Below are 24,046 nucleotides of genomic sequence, written 5' to 3'. Positions count from 1 at the left end.
TTTTCTGCCTTATATATAAAAACAATTTTAAAATAGGCCATTCATTGAAGGTGTGCCTTATAATCAGACACACCTTATAATTAGATATGTCTTATAATCCAGTGCGCCTTATATAAGGGAAACGTTTTACAACAGGTCATTCATTGAAGGTGCGCCTTATAGTGTGGAAAATGCTGTAAGTTAGGATTCATCCTGAGGGAACTATAAATGTCTGATACAAATTACAGGCATGTCATCCAACACTTGTTGGGGCCATTCTCTTTGAACTATTCTCTTTGTTGAGCCACAGAATGAGTGCTATCAAGTTGAGTTCATTTTCCGGGAACTATGAATGTCGATTTCATGCTGCTCCTTCCGTAGCTGCACACCAATCTGTTCTAAGGCACTTTCTAAGAAAAAGAAAGAAAGTCTTTCTGCTTGAAGTCATATCAGTGACAATAGTGACATCACACAGCCTCCCGTTTGAGATGCCGGAAGTAGGAAGGGATGGAAGGAGATATGGTGATACCCGTAATACTCGTGATACGGCAAAATGCGGTCACGTAGCAACAGAGTAAGCGGCGCTATCTCTGGTGTCACAAGTCAAGTGTAAGAAGAGCCAGAGGCCCTGCAGTCAGGCTCAATGACGCATCCACCATCTGACTTCAAGTCCTTCCACACAGACACAACATCTGACACTCCTGTGTCATGATACAACCATGTGGTGCGACTCAGCAACGTGACTGTGTAATGTAGAGATATTGCCTGTATAAGTGTAAAAGCAATGAATAGAGGAGTGTTTAAAACATTACATAATGAATAAGGGGCTAATATGTACCCCAATATCTAAGTTATTGTTAAAGCTTACAATAGTGGGATGATTGGGGATACACATAATTGGATTTTTACTGAAATCTGGAGTGAAGAGTGAATTTTGGGGGAATTGTTTTCAGTAATAGATGTCCTTGTGTGTGTTTGTCTGAATATTAATCTGTTAAACCACAAGCTAAAAGGTGGACTGCCATTTCAATGCATTCCATTGTCCCAACATTGGTATTTTGAAAAGTTTGTTGCAATCAATCCCAAAAGCACCCCATAATTCTTTGACAGCACAAAAAGCTGCTTGGATGACATGAAGTTGTACGACAGTCTAACAACCAAGAACTTCTTGAAGCTGTGGGTCAAACTTATACACATAGTGGTGCTTTGACTTAAATGTGTATATCATCATGACAGCCTGGGTCCATGTTTCTCACATTGGTCAAAGTAATACATAGACATAGGAGTCATTGTCTTAAATGATTTATGTAATAAACCACTAAATTAATTTTGATGGCATTTGCGGTTTTGTGGTGTCCTAGGGTATTTTTCTACAGCATTACCATGAAGGATATCGGTGTAAATTCTTATTCAGATCAACGTAATCCTTTAAAATTTAATCAACAAGTGTGAAGGGTCTGAAAAGATGTGCTTTGGTTGAAACTTTAAATCGTAAAAAGAAGTCCAAGTTGCTTTAGATTTAACATTCAAGTCTCACCATGAGTTACGCACAAAAAGGATGTATGAATGAAATTTGGAGAAGATAATTTTTTTTACTGTTTTCAATTAGAAGATCCTGCAAACAAATTGGTAAGGTATGTTACTGATACTTGTCGATACTTTGATTACTGTGATACTTTATAATTGAATGTCTCATTCATTCATTCATTCATTGTCAACTACTTCATCCGCTGAAGTAGAGCCTATCCCAGCTGACTGAGGGCGTGAGGTGGGGGAAACTCCCCTGCACGACGCCAAAGCACCGCGGGGCTACACAAAGACAGACAAACACGCACACACACTCATACCTACAGGCAATTTGGAACGGCTAATTACCCTGAAGTGCATGTTTTTGGAGGTGAGAGGAAGTCGGAGAACCCGGAGAGAACTCACGCAGACACGTGGAGAACATGCAAACTCCGCACAGAAAAGGGACTCGAACCCGGATCCACGTTGCTGTGCGGCGACAGCGCTACCCACTGCACCACCGTGCCGCCCCATTTTTCATTCAGCAAATTTTAAAAACTTTTAAAAAATGAATTTAAAAATAGTGTACAAATACCCAAATCTAAATTAAAAAAAGTAAAAAATAAGAAAATGACACAACCGGGTCATTAGACGTAGGGCCTCTTTAAATCACATCAGAAGTTTAATATTTTGAGGACAAGCAGACCGACCATAGATTCCTGTCTAACCTCCACCTATATTATGTGCTGACAGGGTAACCCGACACGCTCCTTTGGTGAGGTTGTATTTAACAGATCTCCAGATCAAGCAAAGACAGAAACTAACCATCAGCAATGAGCACAGCAAATGCTGAGTAATAAAGTATTTAAATTTGCGTTTTCGTCACAGGGTTGAAGTCTCATTGAATACTACTTAGTGAAGTGGGTATAAGAGAGCGCTGGAATGTAATGCCTGTAATGGAATGCTCACGCAGACGCCAAAGCCTGCTGTACAATATTAACAGAGCCCAATGTGCGTCATAGCCCTCACAGCTGACTGTGAGCTGACTGTGAGCTGTGTGTGTGTGTGTGTGTGTGTTCGTGTGTGTGTGTGTGTGTGTGCGCGAGACAGAGACAGAGACAGAGAGAGAATATTATGTGTGCTTCCCTTTAATCTTTCTCCGCTGCAGTGTAATACCAGGGTTTTGTTGATGTATGAGCCTCCAAATCACATTCCTAGGCGGTGTGGCCATGCTGGAAGAACAATGGAGCTGCTGAACATAAATGTGTTAGTCCAACATGAAAAATTATAGTCATGCTTGTGGTGCCAGATAAAAGGAAATTAAATAAATGGTGTTTTGACTTTTTAGGATTTAGTTTATTTTAATGTCCGAGGCATGACTTTGATGGACAGTCACTCCGCACTAGTTGACACTAATGTTATTACCAGCTGACTCAATCCCATTATGAAGACACATTCAAAGTTACACAACTTCTGTGGAAATACACGAGTGACCTTGATGTTCGATTCCACAGGTCCCTCATTCACACACCTGATGCCAGCCAACAGTCGACTGTTGAGTTTTTTGTTTCTAATTCCATCTGTGGGTGTGTCGGGGTAAAGGACACGCTAAATAACCCCGTCCAAAGGGTAGCTTGACAGAAACGTAAACAACTGTTCATGTGAACCTCATCCTTCATACAGGAGTGCCCATTTATCAACAAAATGCAAAATGTCAATTTATGAACAAAGAAACACATTTCCTGCATTTTCTTTTTTTTTAATTAGATGTTTTATCCATTAGGGTCCCCCAGTCTTTGTTTTAGTCTATGGTCTCTGAACATTCATTCTCTTTCGCTGTTTGTGTCTACATTCCTTGATTGATGATCATTCATTGTTACTTCTCTATTTTCTTTTTCTGTGTCCATTTTCTCCGCTGTGACTGTTTGTTTGTTTCCACCTGCCTCTATTTGTTCCCTTGTCCTTGTGCCTCTCGTTGGTCACTGTTTCGTCACACTGTGTAGTTAGTCTGCGTTATTCTACATGATCACCTTCAGCTCATGTTGTGTCTTGGAATTTCCCTTGATAATGCATTTTTTAATTTTGATTCCGATTGAAGGTGATTGAACCTGTTGAACTTGCTCTTGAGTTTCGATTTCCTCATTCTACTGATGATCACTGCTTTCCTGTAAGTTGACCTTTTTTTTTAAATTGCCGAACTGCACCACGCCTGCACCTGGGGTTTCTACTAATGCTGCCTTGAAGTACAACACAAAAGTCGTTCATTGTCTTTGCTTCAAAACTCCAAATTATTACTATTGAGCCAGATTCATAGGAAAAATCCCAGTCAGAAGATAAAATGAGTTCACCCATTTTGCAGTGGCATGGACAGCAAGTTGAGGTGGGGAGCAGACATGGGGCTCTAAACAGTAATAGCCATTATCATTTGCCTCACTACTGAGAGGTCTGATACAGTACAGATGTATTAAAAGCAAGTACAGTATTTTCCATACTATAAGGCGCACCAAAAAACGTTTAATTTTCGTAACTTCAGGAATATCTAGCAGCTGTCAACAAACTGATTACCTGGCAAATTTAATAGCTTGGAAATACCAGCCTGTGGTACCAAGGATCTTGATGAGATCTGTGACAGATGTCTGAGACGATACAGGCATCGGTCCAACCAGCACCATTACATCAAAGCCAGATAAGAGGAGCTGGACCTGGTCCAAGAGAAGACGAGGACTGGGGGGTTGAGGACTTTGTCCAAACCAATCACTGGAGATCCATCAGCAGGCTGAATGGACAGGAGATGGACAGCGAGACCGCTCGCTCAGCTGAACCCTTCTGCACCAAGGTTTTCATCAACACTGTATTTGATCTTCTGCCAGTTCTGCCATGGTCCAAGAAGGAGGAATCCTGGAGCACATTCCTACCAGCTTTCCCCAAGTATTAGGGGAGGATTTATTTTACTGCTGCCACGAATTAGCACTAAAGGAAATAAATGAATCTGTCTGTAGCACAATCAATGAGATCAAGTGTCCCGTGGGTCAGATTTGTTTGGCCAAGAGTTCAACCAAGTCAGCAGCCAAATGCCCAGCAGGCCTCAAAACAACATGACTGGTAGTTGTGGGTAGACCAAAGGCTTCCCTGATGCTTAGTCCTGCTTTCATTTTCATTCTAACAAATGTGTTCCCCTCAACAAAATTAACCCCAAACTCATCTTTGTTCATGTAAACTCGCACCAGATGATTGTCTCTCCTAGAGTTTCGAGATCTTCAAGACTTCCTGCTTCCTTTTTTTTTTTTTCAAAATGGGCCAGTTTGACTCCTGCCTCTGACAGCGAACCTGGTCTGGCTGTGGACTTAATTCCACATGTTCACTTTCAGTCCTTTCTTTCTCTTATTCACTCAAACTGCCCCAACCTTTCCCATTCATTCATCTCTACAATCACCCCAGCCCAGCATCTGTTTATCAGTTCTTTTGCAGGTTGCTAGATTCAGAAAACTCATGCATACATGAGTGTACTGTATATAAAAATTTGTAGTTTGGTGTGTTTGACCACAAATAAATATCTTGCACTGTAAAATTCTTTTTTTGATAATGATAAAAAAAGAAGAATAGACATTTCACTGACTTAATTTAAGTTGGTCTTCACGTTCGAGCTAATGGTACCTTAGCAAGAATGGAAGCAGGTAACAGGCAACAGGAAGAAGGGGAAGAGCTGGTGAATGTGGATCATGTGACCACATGTGTCACTAGATGTGTGTAATTGTCATGAGCTTTAATCAACTTTAATCCTTTTTAGGCCAGACATCATTTTGGACCTTTTTCCACACATTAGTTCCCTCAGCAGATCCCGTGTGACTGACCTTGTGAGTCTCTCTCTCATTTGTTGCAGTCATACCTTTTAGACCATCTTCTGCTCTTTATCTAATCTTCTGTCCACTCTAGAAGACTGCATGAAACATGTTAATGCATGTTGAAATTTGAAAAAAAGAAAAGAAATAGTTATTAATTCAAAACACTCTTAATGTTTCAAGGTGTTTTGAAGCTTCCATTTTTAAATTTTCTGTCTGTGAGCACGGAGCATGATAAGACAGATCCAACCAAATGGTTTTGACTCTAAATCAGAATCAGAATCCTTTATTAATCCCCAGGGGGGAAATTGCTTTTTGTTCCAGTCACTCCACAGTAGAACATAAGTAAAAAAGTGAGAAAAGAGTTGATAAATTAGAATTAAAAAGATCAAGGGATATTTGAAATAAATAAAAGAATAAAGAGATACAATTCTATATAAACATATACACAGAAACAACACAGTAACAATAACTTCCACTTCATTCCCCCTCATCGTTACATGTTAAAGTGAGGCATTATATAACTTGATGGCCACAGGCGGGAAAGATTTCCTCTGGTGTTCAGTAGTGTTCTTATGAAGTGTCATCCTACTAATGAAATGTTCTCCTTTGTCCCATCAGTGGATCATAAATGTAGGATCTCATTCAAATTTCAGCTCTGACTCTGGACTTGCACTTGCACGAGGTCTGACATGCAAACACAAATACTGTACTTTAAAGACAAAGATTTCAGTGTTTTCTCTGTGAACAAATGCCACAAAACAACAACAACAACTGACCAACATGAACTGATTCTACTAACTAGTATTATGTAATCATGACCTCTGGCCCATAAAATTCATTTGATGTTCAAAAACCTTTAACAATACATCTGTGAAATGCGCTAGCACAGGTTAACCTTAACTGTGGGTTATTTCACCTTAATCCCATATACATGAATGTGTCCTTGTTAATATGCAATCAATCACGTTTACTCATTATTAATTTTTCAAGCGTTCTCCTGATTTATAAATGCAAGATAAGAGTTTCATATCAACAGGAACTCAGTACCTAGTTGTGCTGGCCACACTAAAATGAATATTTTAGTGATCACTAAAATGCATATTTTAGAGATCACATTCTCTACTCTTTAACAGTCAGGCCGCCCTTGAACAGTGCATAAGTACCTGAAGCCACTATATTCGAACTGATTTTTTAAATGTTTATTTCACTCTGATAACCACAACACAGTTATAAAGGAGAAGGTGGTGAATGTGGGTTAATGTAAAACCTGAGTCTAGGAGGAGGAACTGCCTGGTTCTTGCATGGATGAGTGAGAGGCAGACTTGAAGTTCCTGCTCCACAACCTTCATTCACGCCTTGAACTAGTTTTTGATGTAAATTCTGTGTTTCACACAGTCATTGATAATAGTCACAAAATTGTAATTGTGCTACTTAAATCTGCTGTATTTGTCACTCAATCTCCAATGAATCCCAACAGCTGTCTAAAGCTTTGTCCTGAAATTTTATTTTTTAATGTATGATAGTGAATTATTCATTCATTCATTTTCGACCGCTTCAGCTGCTGTGGCGGGTCGTAGGGTGCTGAAGCCTATCCCAGTTGACTGAGGGCGTGAGGCGGGGGATATTCCCTTAAAAAAAACAGGATTTGATATGCAATAAAATGCTTCTCAAATAAAATAATAAAATTAATTAATTAATTAAATAAATAAATAAAAGCAGACACATCAGAAAAGAAATTTGAGGGCTTTTATTGACACAGATCTGTTTTTCATCACGGATCAGACTGAAGCCAAATCCCTAATTTCAAATATTTCATGTAGTTCTTTTTCGTAGAGGTACTGTGTCTGACTTGTTTCATGTTCCAAAGAACACTTGGAACGAGTGGAGGTAGAATGTTGTCAGATAGCGCTGAATTATATTGTTAATCAACCAAACTAATTCAAAACTAGAGAATCTCTATTTTTGTGTGTTAAATAGTAAGTCAGCAGTGTGTGTCACTTCAAAGTGAGTGATATATACTGTGTACACTGTACTGAATATCAAAGGAATGCTGGGAAAAGAAGCTAGAGATCCCCAGAAGGATGAACCCAACAACCTTATTGTTAAGCCATACAATCAAATGAGTAATAACTAACTCTACCCCTAATGTTATACCAGAGATAAATAAAAATGAAGGAATTTTGTATGTTTAACATCTACAAATGTTCATTTCACATGATACCTCCTGTGTCATCGTGTAAATGTTCACAACCCCTTAAAAACAATAATTACAGTAGCTCCACAGAAAAAGGCCCTGTTACAGCTGGGAATGGAACCCACAACCCTCTTGCTGTGCGGCAAAATCTGCCAGTATTAAAAGTTATTAATATTCTAAATTTAACTTTGGTGTAGCCCTGAAATCAGCTGACCTCATGCCTTATAATGGGCCAAGAAGATAATTTAGTGGCTTTTCATGTCGATAAGAACTCCAGAATATTTTTTTTAGTTCTGTCCTGTGACCTGACGTGTTGTGTGAGTATTTACTTTTCAGAACACACTGCCTAGAAAAAGTTATTTTTCTCTGAGTCATCTCTGTTTCTCTACTGAGGATACAATTCATTGTGTTTCTGGCTCTATGTTTACATTATCAATTCTCCAGTGGGGGTGTTTGTGACAGATGGACAGCAAAGGGTTGTGGGTGCTTTACTATCAAGACTGAAATATGTCAAAACGCATCAATGACAATAAATTTGAAGATATTTAGGGTAAACTTAGGGTTAGGTTTAGCTTTACGGTTAGGGTTAGGTTACTTTTAGCTTGAAGGTTAGATTAAGCATTAGGTTTAGCATTGGGCTGCTATTAGATTTGATTAGTACTCTGAGTGGCATTTCATACAAGAAAACACACACACACACACACACACACATTTTAAAATCCTGTGGTGACACAATGTAGTTGAGCATGTATTTTGAAATGCTTGTTGGTCACAACAAGGTCACGTCAGCAGGCGCAGCTGAAGACTGACATGTTGTGGCTGAATGTCAGCGTTCCTGTTAGACTAAACCCTCCCAAAGGGTCAGATGCCAAATGTCAAGCCATATGTCATCATGTGTGTGTGTGTGTGTGTGTGTGTGTGTGTGTGTGTGTGTGTGTGTGTGTGTGTGTGTGTGTGTGTGTGTGTGTGTGTGTTTGTGAGCAAAGGAGGGAGTTGCCCCCTCCTCATAGAGTAAATCTGTACATTTTCAGTAACTAATCAATAATTTGTCAATTTGGCCCAGGCGGTTAATTCCTGAAGCAATTTTTGAGTTCCACTTTCCTTGTTTAGGTGTAGAAATCGAACGCTTCTCTTGGACCATGGAGGGACGGGCTTCTCATTTCTCATTCCCACATAACCTTTCCTATCTGATATCAGGCACCTGTCCGTCCCTAGCTTTATGAATAACCAGCTGACAGGAGGGTCATCAAGTCCAATATATTATTGCTCTGCCTCACTGCACAATGTTAGTGTCAGTACATCACTAATATTCATCCTTATCAATTAATAAACAACAAGAAGGAGGAGATAAGAGTGTTTTATCCAACAAAATATCACCTGCTGTTCTCTGCTAATGCATATTTTCTTTCCTTTCAAAACTTTTTTAGGTTTCTTTTACTCTGTAACCATTGTTTAAAAGAAGTTTATTAACAATATATGAAAAGGAAAGTTACCTCCTTCAAATGTGTCTTGTAATCTCCCAGATCCATCTTAAGCTCTGGATGACGATGCTGGAACATCATGAGTCATCCAAGCCTGGGTGTTATTATTTGGACTGGTCTATTGTTATTAAGTAAAAAAAAAAAAAGAATAAAAGAAATAGAATACCTCAAAATGCTTAGAAACATGATCTTATATTGGCATCTGTCCCTGACTCCACCACAAATTTAATCAACTCTTTCTTAGTATGTGATTCACCGCTACACAGAATTTTATCAAACTCTTGCAGACACACAGTCAGACAAACAGTCAGACAAACAGTCAGACAAACAAACATGGCTGATTTCACAAGTTCCTGTCCTTCATGGCAGTGGTCAGACAACAGGATTTGGGAAAGAATATAGATTATAGTGTTGTACGAGATGTATTACTAGTGATTATTATGTGGCAGTATTATTAAATCATTTACTACCCAGGGTCACTTACAAATTCCCGTTATGTTCTATTGTTTTCTACATATAGATCATCAGATTGGTTTTCCTATATGTTAATGTAGTATGGGCAGTGACATACAGACTGTTATTAAAGGGAAAACATTAAACCAGACGCAGCTTATGGTGTAGTGAGGATAACAATCCCAAATCGAAACTAAAAATACACGGAATATCAATATCAAATTATTAGATCTTTGTATGTGAGGTGCTGTAGTTTTAAGTATATATATAGATAAGTCACTGCAGTAATTTCCCTTCGGGGATTAAAATCAGTACATAAGATTAATCTTTTTAAAAAAAAATTCATTCAATTTAAATAATTCAGTGTAATTGAACTTTACCACATTTGGTGTTAAAGGTAAAATAGCTGTTGTCTCATATTTGATTATTATCTATTACTACATATGAATGTCAATGCTCATGAAAAGCATATTAGCAATTCAAGGATAAGGTACCATAACTAGAATTTCTAACTTGAAGTTAGCAATTCCATTTAGTTTGTATGTAATAATCTGTAGTAAACAAAGTAAACAAAACTGAAACAACAGTTTAGGATGTGAACTTTATTCAAATAAATAGCCACATAAATAAACATTCTTAAACTAACATTTTGTCTTTCTTTTCTTCCCTTCCTCCTCTCAGACACACACACATGCACCCACGCACGCACGCACAAACACACACACACACACACACACACACACACACACACACACACACACACACACACACACGCACACACACGCACACAGAGTCAAGTAACAAATAAGGGAAGAAGATGAAAATGAAATACTTCTCATTGTCAAGCGTATCAAATACGGGTCATGGAACAGATTTGCGATGAAAATCTTAGTGTTGAAATAGTTTTGTGGAGTTTTTGTCTAATGAGAAAGAAAACAGGTATCAGGAATAAGAAATATGAATAAAGTGCAGTTCTTGCCCGTTCACACAAGTTCAAAGGTCAGATTCGACGAGAGGTCAGAGGAAATATCAAAAGGGGCTTGAATGGCTACAAGTAACTCAACCTTTCCTTTTCAAACATGGAGAACTCTGCTCGGCGGTCTGTCGGGGAAAAAGGCACAAATGTTGGTGGTGAGTGCAATCAACCAAAAACTGAAGAGAAATATTAACACTGCATGTTTCTGATGCAGAGGTGGGTTTGGAAAACATGGCTCTCTAACTAGTTGCGTCACTAATAAGAGAGAACTAGCGAAGCACATGTAACACATCTCTTGCAGCTTATCTGTGCTGTCTGAATTGACTGCACCAGTAATTATCCAACCACTCACTGACAACTGGAGAAAGTTTGATTTTCAGCACAACATGGTATTGCTATTTTCTTTTTGTTTTATTATTTTTCTTCTTTTTTTTCTAGAAAAGTATAAAAATGAATACCACCATGTGTCCTGATAGTAAAGCTAGAGATGTAACACAGCAAAGGCTAAGGAGATCATGCTAATATGAAAGCTAACCACCAGTTTGAGACACCATCTAAAGTGAAACGTCAGTAGTGTATTTGTGATTGATCACTCATCTCTTGTGCTGCTCACTCTTTGGTAAAACCCAAAATTTTTCCTCTCTGTTTAAAGAACTATCAGCATGCTGTGCGAAGAAACAGCAACTTGAAATGCCTCGAGTGCTTCCTCTCAGTTTGTACAATTTCATATTTTTATACATAACTAGTACCTGTTCTAGTTAACTAGCTAGCACAGCAAAAAGACAAGATTAAAATAACTAAAACATACCTCAGGCAAATATATTTTGATCATCCTATGTCAAGCCTCATCTCTCCTTTGTATTTCAATGTGAAATATTGCACTGTTCCCACAGTTTATGTCCTTATGAAAATGGTGATCAATGAATTAAAGTCTGCCCACATTATTGCCTGAGGAGGTAGTAAAAGCATCTAAACTATAAGGTGCTTATCAAATGATGTAGCCTCATACGTAAGGTGCTACCAAGCTGACTGACGTACCAGATGTGCTTCACCCAATCAGCAAGATAGTCACTTCTCTCAGTTTTGGCTGATGAGCATTTTAGCAGTCTTTTTTGCAGCTTGAGGTAAAAGCAGCATTTTAGCTATAATAATCCTGCACAGAAATAAATATCACAGTTTCAATACAAATCAAAATCACCACCTGAAGTGTAGGTTTTTGTAAGCTTAGGGTAACATACTGCATGTCCATTGCACTGCTACAGAAAATGTCTCATAAGAATGGCGGTTAAAGTGAGAAAATAAAAAAAAAAGAAAGAAAGAAATTGGAGGAAATTTTGGTCTTCAGTCCAGTCAAGAGAAAAACAGGAGAAAATGAAAATGAAAAAAAAAAAAAAGTAACTACAAAAAGAATGAGGAAGAGCTGTCCTGTAAAATCATCACATCATTGAAACATGTGAGACATAATTGTGAGTCTGTCGACAATTATGTCTATTATTGCTTTTCTGGAAGTCAAATAGGGAGTCTAACATCGCATCCAGCGTTTGGTTATTGCTTCTTATTTAGCTTATATGACATCCATAGCAAACACACACATGTGGACACGTTCTCACACATGTAGTGCATGCTCTTAAATCTGTTTGTTCTCTCTTTCCCCGCTTCTGTTTCGTTTTCCTCACGCTTCAAATGATCATCATCGTCCAGATCCATCCTGATCTTGATGACGCTTTACTTCACCATCACACAGCTACTGAGCTGCTGCTGCGCAGACAAACTCAGCTCCTGCATGTTAGGATCTGTGCTGGAGGCTGAGCCCATGCGCCACACCGCAGGTTTGGCAAAGGTGCCGTGGGGGTGCTGCTGCTGCTGCTGGAGGCCAGTGAGTGGGTGAGGGTGGGTTTGCTGGCTGATGTGCAGACGAGCCTCCAGAAGGTAAGCGGCGGAGGCTACGGGGCCCAGACATGATGAGTAGCTCTCAAGGTTTTGCTGCCAGGGACTGTGCTGTAGAGCCACCGAGGCGTGCTGAGGAGGCAGAACTGGGGGGGAGTCGAACAGGGAGGAGGAAGCAAATACAGGAGGAGGTGGAGTAGAGGTTGACTGATGCTGGGCCAGAAAAAGCAGGGGGTTCTGCGCAGATCCTGACTGAGGGGCCTGGACCTGAGGCTGCGGTTGGTGCTGGATCTGTAGCATTCTGGAAAACACAGTCAAAAAATGAGAAGGTCCGACTAGTGACATTAGGAGCCCCCCCTCAAAAGCTCAAAAATCATAATCACCATAACAGTGACGTTTTATATAACGGTGTGACTCACCTCTGCTGGTGCAGCACCTCCTCCAGCATGTTGCGGTGCTCACAGAGCGCTGGACCGAGTGACCCCCGGCTGCCGCGGTTACAAGAGGGTGGAGGGACGGCCTGCCTCGTCAGACCCTTGATCTTATTTAATCCCAGAAGCCCTTTAGTGCGTGTATTTTTCCTCAGCTGCTGACGGAAAGCTTTCAGGCCTGTGGAGAGGGATAGGAAAGTGTTACACGTCGCTTCTTGGATCTTATATGTGGACATACTCGACGTGGGAAAAGTGGCTAAAAGTCACTTGGTTTCATGCTGCTGCACCTTGAGTGAGGGAGGTGTCAGAAGCTCGGCGGCCCTCTTGGAAGCTGGCGGCAGGCAGGCTCCCCTGAGCCTGGGGCAGGAGGTGGGACGATAAGGCCAAAGGAGCTCCAGCTGGCAGCAGACTTCCACCCTCAGCCCCCGAGGCCACAAGCGTTGACATTTCCCCCATAGCAGCTTGCACATTGGGGGTTGGACTGGATGAGGACTTCAGGCAGCTGTCAGAAGAGGCGCCATCCGAGGGACTGACCACAATACCTATGCAAACAGGACAGGGAGCAAATTAGACCGCATAGCTCTGACGGTGTGGAGCAACACGATACTCGGTCCCCGGTGTGTGTGTGTGTGTGTGTGTGTGTGTGTGTGTGTGTGTGTGTGTGCGTGTGTGTGTGCGTGGCATACTTACACGGTGGGTTGCATCGGTGGAAACGGGCCGAAACCTCCGCCAAGGTGTGTCTGCGGGAAGTGGTGGTGGGGGGCAGCAGAGGAGTGAGAGTTTGCGCCGCCTCTTCCTCATCCAGGTCTCTGGGTCGCACCTCTTCACTGATGCTGGTCTCCAGCAGGCTGTTGGGCGAAATGGAACGGTTCCAAAGCAGCCGGTTGAGGCTGGCCTCCACAGGAAACAACACACGCTGAAAGAGGAAGTTGGACTGTTAGTGTGTGACTAACTGATGCAACATGAGCTGAAGTGTGTTCCTCTGGTCAATCAGCAGGTAAATACCAAGTAAATATGCTTACCTGGAACAATCCACCTTGGTCGTACTCCTTCTCTGAGTACACTGGAGGAGCGCTTTTGGTTGGTACTGAAAACGCTGCGGTTCTAAGACTGTCTGTGGACTCCATTATTGCCTAAAAAAAACACCACAAAACCATATAGAATTTTACATTTCCGGTACAAGCATCTGGATACATCAGGGGCGTCTGTGAGCCCAGAGGGAGCTCTCACCTCTGGGCTGGAGTCGGAGGTGCTCCTGGGTCTCTGGCTCCAGGTCCCACACTGACGGCTCAGCTGCTGGGTCCGATGCTCTCTGACTCGCTCCAGCAGCAGGTAGTAAATAGCAGAGAAATGATTGTAGCTGCTGCTCTGCAGAGACTGAGGAACAGGACATAATAGATTAGTTGTTTAGCCGTGGCTCTTATTGACCGCTTGTGTCCATCTCCTCTTCTATTTATAGTGTTTATTTTTCTTCTAGGCTATCAACTTCTTTGAATCGACACCAGTTTTAGGTCTATGTTTGGTCTTGCTGAATAAAAAACTGTGTCTAGATGCTAGATGTGACTATCTTAAGTCTTTACTATCTTTGATACGATCATATCTAACTAGCACAGCGGTTTCACGGTTTACGGTTCAGTCACCTCGATCGTCCTCTGGCGGTCGATCCCCAGCGTGTTCATGATGCTCAGCACAGGCTCGCTGTAATCCCCCAGGTTCGAGTTGTATTCCGTGAGGGAATGGCTGAGGGTCTGCTGGGCAGCGCTTGGGTCTGCCAGCATCCAGCGGTGCTGCTTGATCTGGTCCATGCTGATCCTCCTGGCCGGGTCCACCACCAGCATCTTACGGATCAGGTTTTCACAGTCTGGAAGGCGTAAACAACGAATGAATTTTTGGGTTTTTATCGTCACTTTGGATTGCGACCGGTGATTGATAGAAGTGTTTCCGTCGTACCTTGGGACATGAAGAAAGGGATTCTGAACCTTCCCTCTGTGACTCTCTGTCTGAGGGCAGGAAGGCTGGGTCCGTCAAATGGAAGCGAGCCGCAGACGAGAACATAAAGCACGACTCCAAGGCTCTGTGAAGAGAAGCATATCACCTCCGTTGAATAAATGTTGCATTTCTGATTAATTGTGTGTGTGTGCGTGTTTTTTTTTTTGTATAATCTTACCCATATATCCAGCTGAGGTCCTTCATATTCTTTCCCTTCAAACACTTCAGGAGCTGCGTAAGGCGGGCTGCCGCACCATGTGGACAGAGGCTCTCCTGCTTTGTAGAAGTTTCCAAATCCAAAATCTGCGACACACGTACACAACAATTTTGTAATTCCGAACTCTTTGTTATAATTACAGCCAGATCAGATAAGGGCACTGGAATGCAAATGTGTTGCGTTCCTTTCAACCACAGTGTCTTGCGCGATTTGTCAACATGTCATTCAAAGGCTAAATTCATAAATCAGGTCATATGGAGTCGATGATTACATATTCTCTCTCTCTCACACACACACACAAAAGACTAGTTGTCTGGCTCCGCTCTGAGAGAATCATCTGATATCAGAGTATCTGAGACTTCATCTGAGTGGTTCAAAACACCAGTGGGTGAAAATACTTTACATGCAACAAGATATAAAGAGATGTTGTCAGGTTACGATTTCTAACAAGTCAGTTCCACATTAAAATAACAACTTCCTGCATGCTAATAAGCAGATGCAGTGACAGTAAAATGCATATGGCAGACCTACCAGCCAGTTTAATATTCATGTTGGCGTCCAGCAGCAGGTTCTCTGTCTTTAGGTCACGGTGAACGATGTGGTGTCGATGGCAATAGTCAACGGCGGTCAGAATCTGCCAAAACTTCTTTCGTGCCTCGTCTTCACTCATTCGGCCGTTTGAGGTCAGGTAGTCTGGAGGGAGGGAGGATATTTTAGTCCAACTCATGTGTGACACACGAATGTTTGTGCCGTTCCATCTGTCAAGACTATCAAGATTAACTGGAGCACATTTTGTTTTCAACTCACCAAACATTTCTCCATTCTTTGCATACTCGGTCACAATGTACAGCATGTCTTTGGTCTCCATGACCTAAAAGAGAGAAACAACAGGGTTTAAACATCCAGAAATCCAACGTGTGATAATGCTAATTCATTCAATGCAGCTCCAAAGGAATGAGCATGCTTTCCTAGACGACTGCACGCTGACAGTAATGGTGTTACGATCTGTTCACCTCTGCCCCGCCTGTATCACCTGGTTCTTTTGGGTTTTTCTATTCAAGATGGATTGAAACTTGAAAAACACCAAAGGTGCAGTCGCTCCATGAGCAGCACACTATAGAATGCCAGAAAGTGATTCTCAGTCTTTTTCCTGGAGCCCCTGAGAAGCTTTTATTTCTGAGGAGTGTCCTCAGGGACACGACAGCTCAGCAGCAGAAAGGTTGCTCAACAATACAATTTTTGTCTGAAGAAAAAAAGCCCAGTCTGAATGATGCTGGTGGCCAACTTTTGAATTAAATGTCACTAAATTCCACAGAATGGCGGAGCTCAACTCCTTTCAACTCCAAGTCTCCACAGAAAAGAATGAGTCAATACCCAAATGCCTCAGGAGCAGACTCCATCAATGAGACGGGACAGTTGTCTGGTGCTCTGTCACCTTGAGGTGCTGCTGACGTCAGAGCTCTGAAGAGCAGGGCCGCTACGTCAGGGGCTCTTAACCCACCCCCAAAGGAAGGACAGCAGGGGGGACTGATGGATACGGGGTCAAAGAGAGGCCAAGTCAAACAGAGCCCCCAAAAGACTGTACCCACAAAAAGACGATGTGAAGCTCAAATTACAAGGTGGTTTTACACCCCACCCCCCCTCTCCTCCGAGTACAGGAAATGGGGCAAAGCGATGACGAGGGTTGCTCCTCATGATCAAGCATGAGTAAATGATCAAGGGTATATAGCATCGTCAGAGGACATTCATGTTTGACGTCAGAGGTGTGATAACACCTTTAAAATGGAGCAGGCTGACGAGAATGGAATCTTACCATACGTCTCTATACTGTTATATAACAAAAAACAACACGTATGAAACCCAATGTCAAGGTGGATGTTGGAATAGATAAAATATTTAATATTTGACAGAATGGGAAACATATTTATTATTTTCAGTTTAGTTTCCCAGCTGGTTGCACCAACAAGGCTGTAAATCTGGAAAATATGCTAAAAAATACAAAATAAATTTAATTTAAAAAAAATAAAATAAATAAATAATATATATATATATATATATATACTGTATATATATATAATTACATTATTCTTTCAACCTATATCACCAATTGTTTGGTTTTAAAGTATTAGACTTTCAGTCTAAACACGTGAAGGTAGTGAAAACGTGCCTCAGTTCTCAGAACGGTGTCTTCACTTCGCTTGTTTGTTCTGATTATAACATAACAATATTTCATTAAGTCTCACATAACACAAAGATAATCACCAAGTCCTCTATGGCTTTTCTACTGAACTGCTATTATATTACTCGACTATTAGTCTCACTTTGTCCAACTGTCGGGAAAACTTGTTGAGGTCCCAAGAATAAAACGTTATGCTTTCATTGTTCACACATGATTTCACAGTCGATGTTGCTCTGCTGCTTAGATCAAACTTAAAGTCCTCCTCAAATAGAGAGAAACATTGTGGTGCCACACAAAAGGCAGAAAAAGTCCAGAGCGATAAAAAGAGCGAGCAGTGTGTGATTGTTTGTGTGGGTGTTTGTTTGTTGCCAGACGCGTGCCGCTGCGCTGGCAGGGCCAGCTGAGGGGAGAAAAGAGGATTCTGTCTTTTAAGTCTTCAATTTGATTAGGAGTAAAGCGGCGCTTTGTGAGGCGGCCTTCACGTGACGCACAGACGCACGCTGGATTCGGATTTAACGGATGATAAATGGGGTGTGGAGTCTCCGTGTTTAAACGGGATTCTCTTGATGAATCTGTTTCCTGTATCATTACTAACACAACCCGTGAATGAAAACACGATGGGAACTCGTTGCTCCCAGCGCCGACTGGTGCACATGATTGTTCTCACTCTCTGTTTCTAACGCAGACGCGCACAGAGGGAGGTCAGAGGGGATTGCACTAATGCTGCTGTGCTGTAAGTAATGATTCCATGTGCTGTGAGGGTCAGCAGCTCAACACAAACCACCTAAACACCCCTTATTTTATACATATAATGCTGTACCCACATATCAACAGTTATGAGGCTCAACACAACGATCAGCAGCACCACAAGTTTTTTCAGATAAAAGATTTTCACACCATATTTCTGATCTCACTTGTATTCAGGTTCCCAGCATGTGGAGTCGATACAGACCAGGCTACGCACACACACACACACACACACACACACACACACACGCTTAACACTCACACCATGCCGCACACAAACACACACATGATAACACTGCAGGGCTAACAGATAAACGCACACACACACCTGGTAGAGTTTAATGATGTGGGGATGGTTGAGCAGTTTCATAATCTGCACCTCTCTGTATATTTTCTCCAGGTTGGAGGGGTTTAATCTGGTCTTGTCAATGATCTTAATAGCCACCTGGAAAAAAAAGACAGATTTCAAGTTGTATTAATATAAATATATATTATGAATAGAATATTAATATTTATTAATAAAAGTACATTTCTTCTTATTTTAAAAATACAGCAGTAGTCACACATGAAGGACAGCTGCTTACCTGTGTTTTAGTGACTTTATGCTTGGCTAGTTTGACCACAGCAAAGTTTCCCTTCCCGAGGGTGCGGATGATCTCATAGAAGCCAACCTGCAGCGGTCGGCCCTGGGCAGGTCTGGGCTGCGACCCCAGAATGGTCTCTGACATGATCACCATGCTGCAGCAAGTCCTGGTGTTACAATGATGGGATAGTTTAAGGCTCGTACCTGCAGAGATAAAACACAGTTTGGTACACTTAATTTTATGGAATATTACATATTAAATTTTACATTAAATCACATCCACCTGACATCTTGTCTAGAAAAGTGTTCCTGTGTGCATGTCTGTGGTGCGGCATTTGGAAAACTTTCTTGTCTATGAAATATGTTGGGAGGGAAGAAGTGCGGGAAATGCACTGAAATGAATTCAGTGATATGATAAAAGCACACAATTATCAATGAAGTATATTTTCTAACTATGTCAGTTTCAAAGGTTATTATATAATCATTATTATAATTATTATTATTATAATAATTATTATAATAAAATTAATACAAGAAGAAAGTGTGATAGAACTACAGCCGAAAAATAACTTTTGGTTGTTATGAATATTATAAGAATAAAACCCTCGACAGAAGTGTGGGTATGGGTGATCGTACCTTAAATCGCGGGCATAAACCTCTTTCTGTCGCGGATCAGACAGCTGTCAGAGGAGAGGTGAACCATTCCACGACCAGAGCGACGCGTGAACAATGCAAAGGGAAGAAGAGCTCTAAAAAAGAGGCGCGGCGGTTCGTTCTCGTCCGTATTCGGAGTCTGAGCAAGTCTTTCGGGCTGGGACTGCGTGTGTGTGTCGGTGTGAGCCAGCGCGCTCCGGCGGAATGCAGGGCGCTGGGCTTCGGCACTCACAGTGGGAACTCCTCCTCCTCCTCCCTCCGCCACCATAACAAATTGATACCGGCCTCATTAACGTCACACCCGCGTCAGAGCTCCGAGCGGGGTGCAAGACAAGGCCGACCGAAAGCGCACGGCACGTGTTGCCTGGCAACGGCGCGGCTCGGGCTCACGGTGACGCGAGTGCTGATGGAGGCGTTGCTTAGAGATGGGGGGATGGTGACGTCAGTCGTAGAGCTGTGTCACCACGTGATGTTTCCCTTTTCCCGGCTGGAGCTCGCGGGCTTCCTCGTTTTCAAGAGAGACACCGCGCGCGGCTTCGGCTTCAAAAGAAACAGGAAGCAGCTGGTGGACATTCTATTCTATTCTATTCTATTCTATTCTATTCTATTCTATTCTATTCTATTCTATTCTATTCTATTCAAGATAACCAGACAAACAACCATTTACGCAAATATGTAGTAAATAACTGCATAAATGTGATTATTTGTTGGAAAATTTTCATTCTATGACGTATTTCCTTATTTATTGTACATCTAGGTAAATTCTGTTCTAATTATTTTTACATAATATATCTTTCAAATTCCATCAGACTTTCTTATCATATTCAGCTGATACTAAAATATCCATTAAAGGCACAAAAAGAATAAAACTTTGTTAAGAAAATGAAAATAATATTTTTTTCCCCCACTATCCTTGTCTTTATATATGCTAAAAATGACCTTATTGATGCTTTATAGATCAGCTACAGTGGACAAACATGATAATGGTGCTAAAAAATACCCTGTAAGCTGGTGTTGATAGTGTTTTAAAATCTTTCCAGAGTTTTTTTTAATATGGTTTTTCGAAGAAATTTTTATATGAAAACTAAATAAAAAAGTTTATTTTCATCCCATATTGAAGTGGTAAACAAAATCTCTCTCAACAATACACCAATCATGTGGGACAGAATTAAGGGTGGCAACACCTAAATACAGAGGAAGGGAGGAAATGCGATTGGCAAAAAAGTACTGTGCAGACAAAACAAGGGAGGGGTGAGCGATACCAAAGAACAAGGAAAAGATTTGCATTTGGAGAAAGGTCAAACAACACGTACACGTGTGCACACACACAAACAAGTATATGAATCATCACACAATTGTATTCCATGTATGGACTATATGTAGGTGGAATTCAGAGCCTCTAGGATTGTTCACAAATCAGCAAAGGTTTTTTAATGCATTCAACCTATGTGTGGGTTCATTCACCTTTTCTTCCACCAGACTGAGCAGCAGCTTAATGGATTTTCTTGCTTAGCTGCCATTTTATCAATCAAGACGAGGAGAAAAGTGTAGTCCAGGCCATTAGTACAATATCACAGATCGTACACAATGTCCGTGGGTCCTGAGAGGAGGTCAAAGTGACCTGAGTTTGTGTGTTTTTGCTGTGGCTTAGGTATAATCCACTAGAAAACAATTATAGCATAAAGTGTACCAGTTCCCACCAACACTGGAGAGGAGACTATAAAAGAACAAGTGTTAATAATAATCTTTCAGATGGTGGACGTGCTGTGATGGAATAAAATAAGTGTGGGTGAGTGTAAATATCAAACATCAACATTTGTAGACAGACAAATTCTCCCCACCCTCGTTTTAAAATGTTAAAGGAATGCAAACCTCATGCAAAATGTCGCCGCTGAAAGGTCACATAATGTTTTGAAGGCACACTTTCAACAAAACCACACGGCCCCTCTGCTCTTTGGCTCTGCTTCCAGAACCAAATCTCTACCTCGTGCCATTTGAGAATCTGTTTCGCTTTGATTTTACAGTTAATGTAGTTCCTGAGCGTGAGTAAAGCAGACAGTTTCATGCCCTGAGAAAGACTGTCTGACTGCAATGAAAGCAGGACTAAATGCCATGTTCTTCACAACGGCCACTGTCGTAGTAAAATGCAACAGTACAACAAATTTTCCTCTGTTTTTTGGGGAAAATTTCAAATCAATTACAGGGGCATAAGAAAATGATCACGAAGACACTTTGAGTCACTAAAAACTTACAAATATACAACATATACGGATAATAATATAATGTTTGTTATAACTTTAGAAAATAAGAGCATGTCCACAAGACAGGTTTTATCTGTCTTGTGGACATGCTCTTATTTTCTAAAGTTATTTTTTTATGTAATCAAATTTGATTACATTAATCTTTAAGGCACAACTTCTCATTCCTGGAAATGACATAAGTACACACACACGCACACATACACATAAACACACACACACACACGCACGCATGCACGCACACACACACACACACACGCATGACTTACTGTGGTAATGTTAGTGTGTTACATCAGTCACTGTTTTGAACCGTAAGCATTTAACATTTACAATTTATCAAAACTGTGTTTGAAGTGCTGACAACACAACATGTTGTGACCGTCAACACAGACGCTGCAGAAGTTAAAGTATTTTCCTACGTGAGCAGAAAATTAAAGGTTGTAGTTCCTGTTATAAGCAGAATGTCTGTACGGGAGCACGAACGGTGATGGTGGAGCAGCTACTGTTTTGTCTTGAAGAGTTAGCTGCATTAACTTAAAACAGCTGGCTTACTTCACATGCAGACAGAAAAAGCCATCTGTTATACATGTGGCTCTAGTACCATTTTATTAGAATTTTTTTCAATATACCTTTCCCATGCAGACTGAAAGAAAAGCATGAATCATTGCATCCTGTCACATAGGATGTAATGAGTTGTTCACCAACTGTTTGTTTACAGTCTGCAAAAGCATTTACGCTCCATAATACCACTATTACTCAGGATGCAGTCAGCATTGTTTGAATTTCAATTCAAGCTGATGGTAAACTTTCAAAGTGTAGATCAAACTTTGTTTATCTGTAATCGTGCAGTGTTTGTTTGTCTTCCAGATACGGTTAAATGCCGTCTGGCTGCTCTTTGCAGACCAAACATACCAAGGTCTATTTGGCCCTCAAGGTTAGGATTATAAAATGACAGAAAATCCTTTGTTCGTGAGCCGTGTGTCTACAAAGCAAGATTATCTCTGACACTGTAAGAAAAAACGAATCCATTGCTTTTAGGAAACAGATACTGTCCTTAAGACTACCGACATTTTTGATTCTATATTAGAAATATGAATTTTTATGTCCAGTAGTCTGCCTAGCTGTTCAATCAGCTTTTCTTATGTGAGTCTATATTTGTGCATGCATTGAGTTTACTTGTCATGAAACCCATTCATGTAAAGTGTCCTTACTCAGACCTTTTACCACTGACTACAATACAACATCAAGTATGCTGCGGGGTTCTGCTAAGAACATCTATTCAAACTGAACTTGTTGTGAAATAAAGGTAGCATTAGCTGCAAGTTTTTGACATCTTAAGCGAGTTGCCTGAATAGGAAGTCTTAAAAAGCAGCTGGTAGCAATTACAAAAAGCAGATAGCAGAAAATAAAAGATAATCAATTAAAAAAAAAAAAAAAAACAGGTTTGTGAGCATAATATTTTGGAGGAATTTATGTTAGTTAGTGTAGCTCCACAGGCTAAACTTGTCAAACTTGTTATTGTATGAATACTGCATATTACCACGCAGCTGCAACGTTACACTAATAAAGAAAACAGTGAGTACATCTACATGTAAATGATTGATGCTCATCATCTTTGTTATTTGTAAAAACATTAAAATGTCTGTTAAAATGTCAAAGCTGAAACAAACAGCAAAGCCGCTCTTTAGTAAATAGAAGTAGATTAAGATAAAAGTTCAGGCACCCATGATTAAAGCAACACTGAGGCAACGTGGTTGGGAATGTCCTGATTTCTCCTCTCCGGTCACTCACCCGCTGCTCGAATTTCACAGGCTGCCTCCTGCGTCTTTGTGGAATTTGTGAAATAGATTATACAGCAGCGAGCTTTCATAATCATAATCACCCCAGAAACCCTCTTCAGTTTATACTAAACACACACTCTACACTTTAGCAAACAATAGCTCACAGACAGAGAGTAAAGGCAGGTTAGTTGAGGCCTGCTGTGAGGAAATGGTGCAGAAAATCCTGTGTTGAAAGTCTGATCTACTGTTTGGGAGATTTCCTTTAGAAAGTACAGAAATTTTTTTCTGTTTAATGAGTGTATTTATGACCTTTACCTTCTTCTTTTGTATTTTTTCACTAAATACAGGGAGATTAATGATAATACTCTTGTATATCTTGAGTGGTTTACGCTCATTTTAAGGCCTGTATACATACAGTACACAGACTGATGACAGATTACTTCATGTTTATGTTCCACCCATTGACCTAACTCCATGTTTCCATTGATTTTTCTCCTTGCTTTTGCATCCCCTGACAGTGTGTGAAAAGCTCCTTTGTCTGATCATTCGGTGCCTTTGTGACCTGCAGGACAGGGGAGCCATTCTTCTTTGGTAATTAACCTTGCTCTGTCTAAGCTTGTTGACTTTGGCAGCCGAGGAACGTCCTCGTGAGCTTGTGCGTCAAGTGATCATCCAGGAGGTTCAGGACTAGCTCATCTCAAACAAACATTTTCACTGATGATGGCCTTATAGATCTCTAACACAGACATCATCATGAATACAGTACAGTACCATCTTGTAATTGATCAAGAGGGTTTGTGATTTAAGCAGGAACTATAGCAACCGACAATGAATGTTCTGCAGGCTTAGACTGGTGTGTTTTTTTGTTCTTTCTGCTTTTACAATATGT

At 40.8% G+C, this 24,046-nt stretch overlaps 1 protein-coding gene across 1 annotated transcript; it reads right to left on the bottom strand.

Moving 5' to 3' along the window:
* Window positions 1-10,042: 10,042 nt before the first annotated feature.
* Window positions 10,043-19,375, bottom strand: sik1 (salt-inducible kinase 1). Its single transcript, XM_068329013.1, has 14 exons — window positions 19,101-19,375; window positions 18,466-18,668; window positions 18,210-18,326; window positions 15,763-15,826; window positions 15,487-15,648; window positions 14,917-15,041; window positions 14,700-14,823; window positions 14,390-14,610; window positions 13,980-14,126; window positions 13,772-13,882; window positions 13,440-13,665; window positions 13,037-13,291; window positions 12,738-12,927; window positions 10,043-12,619 (listed from the first exon to the last, which is right to left on the bottom strand). The coding sequence occupies exons 2-14, from the start codon at window positions 18,616-18,618 to the stop codon at window positions 12,157-12,159; spliced, it is 2,358 nt and encodes a 785-aa protein (XP_068185114.1). The 5' UTR covers window positions 18,619-18,668; window positions 19,101-19,375; the 3' UTR covers window positions 10,043-12,156.
* Window positions 19,376-24,046: the final 4,671 nt, after the last annotated feature.

Source organism: Antennarius striatus, chromosome 12 (genome assembly GCF_040054535.1).
Source record: "Antennarius striatus isolate MH-2024 chromosome 12, ASM4005453v1, whole genome shotgun sequence".
Classification (NCBI taxonomy): Eukaryota; Metazoa; Chordata; class Actinopteri; order Lophiiformes; family Antennariidae; genus Antennarius; species Antennarius striatus.
This window is presented reverse-complemented; position numbering and strand designations above follow the sequence as displayed.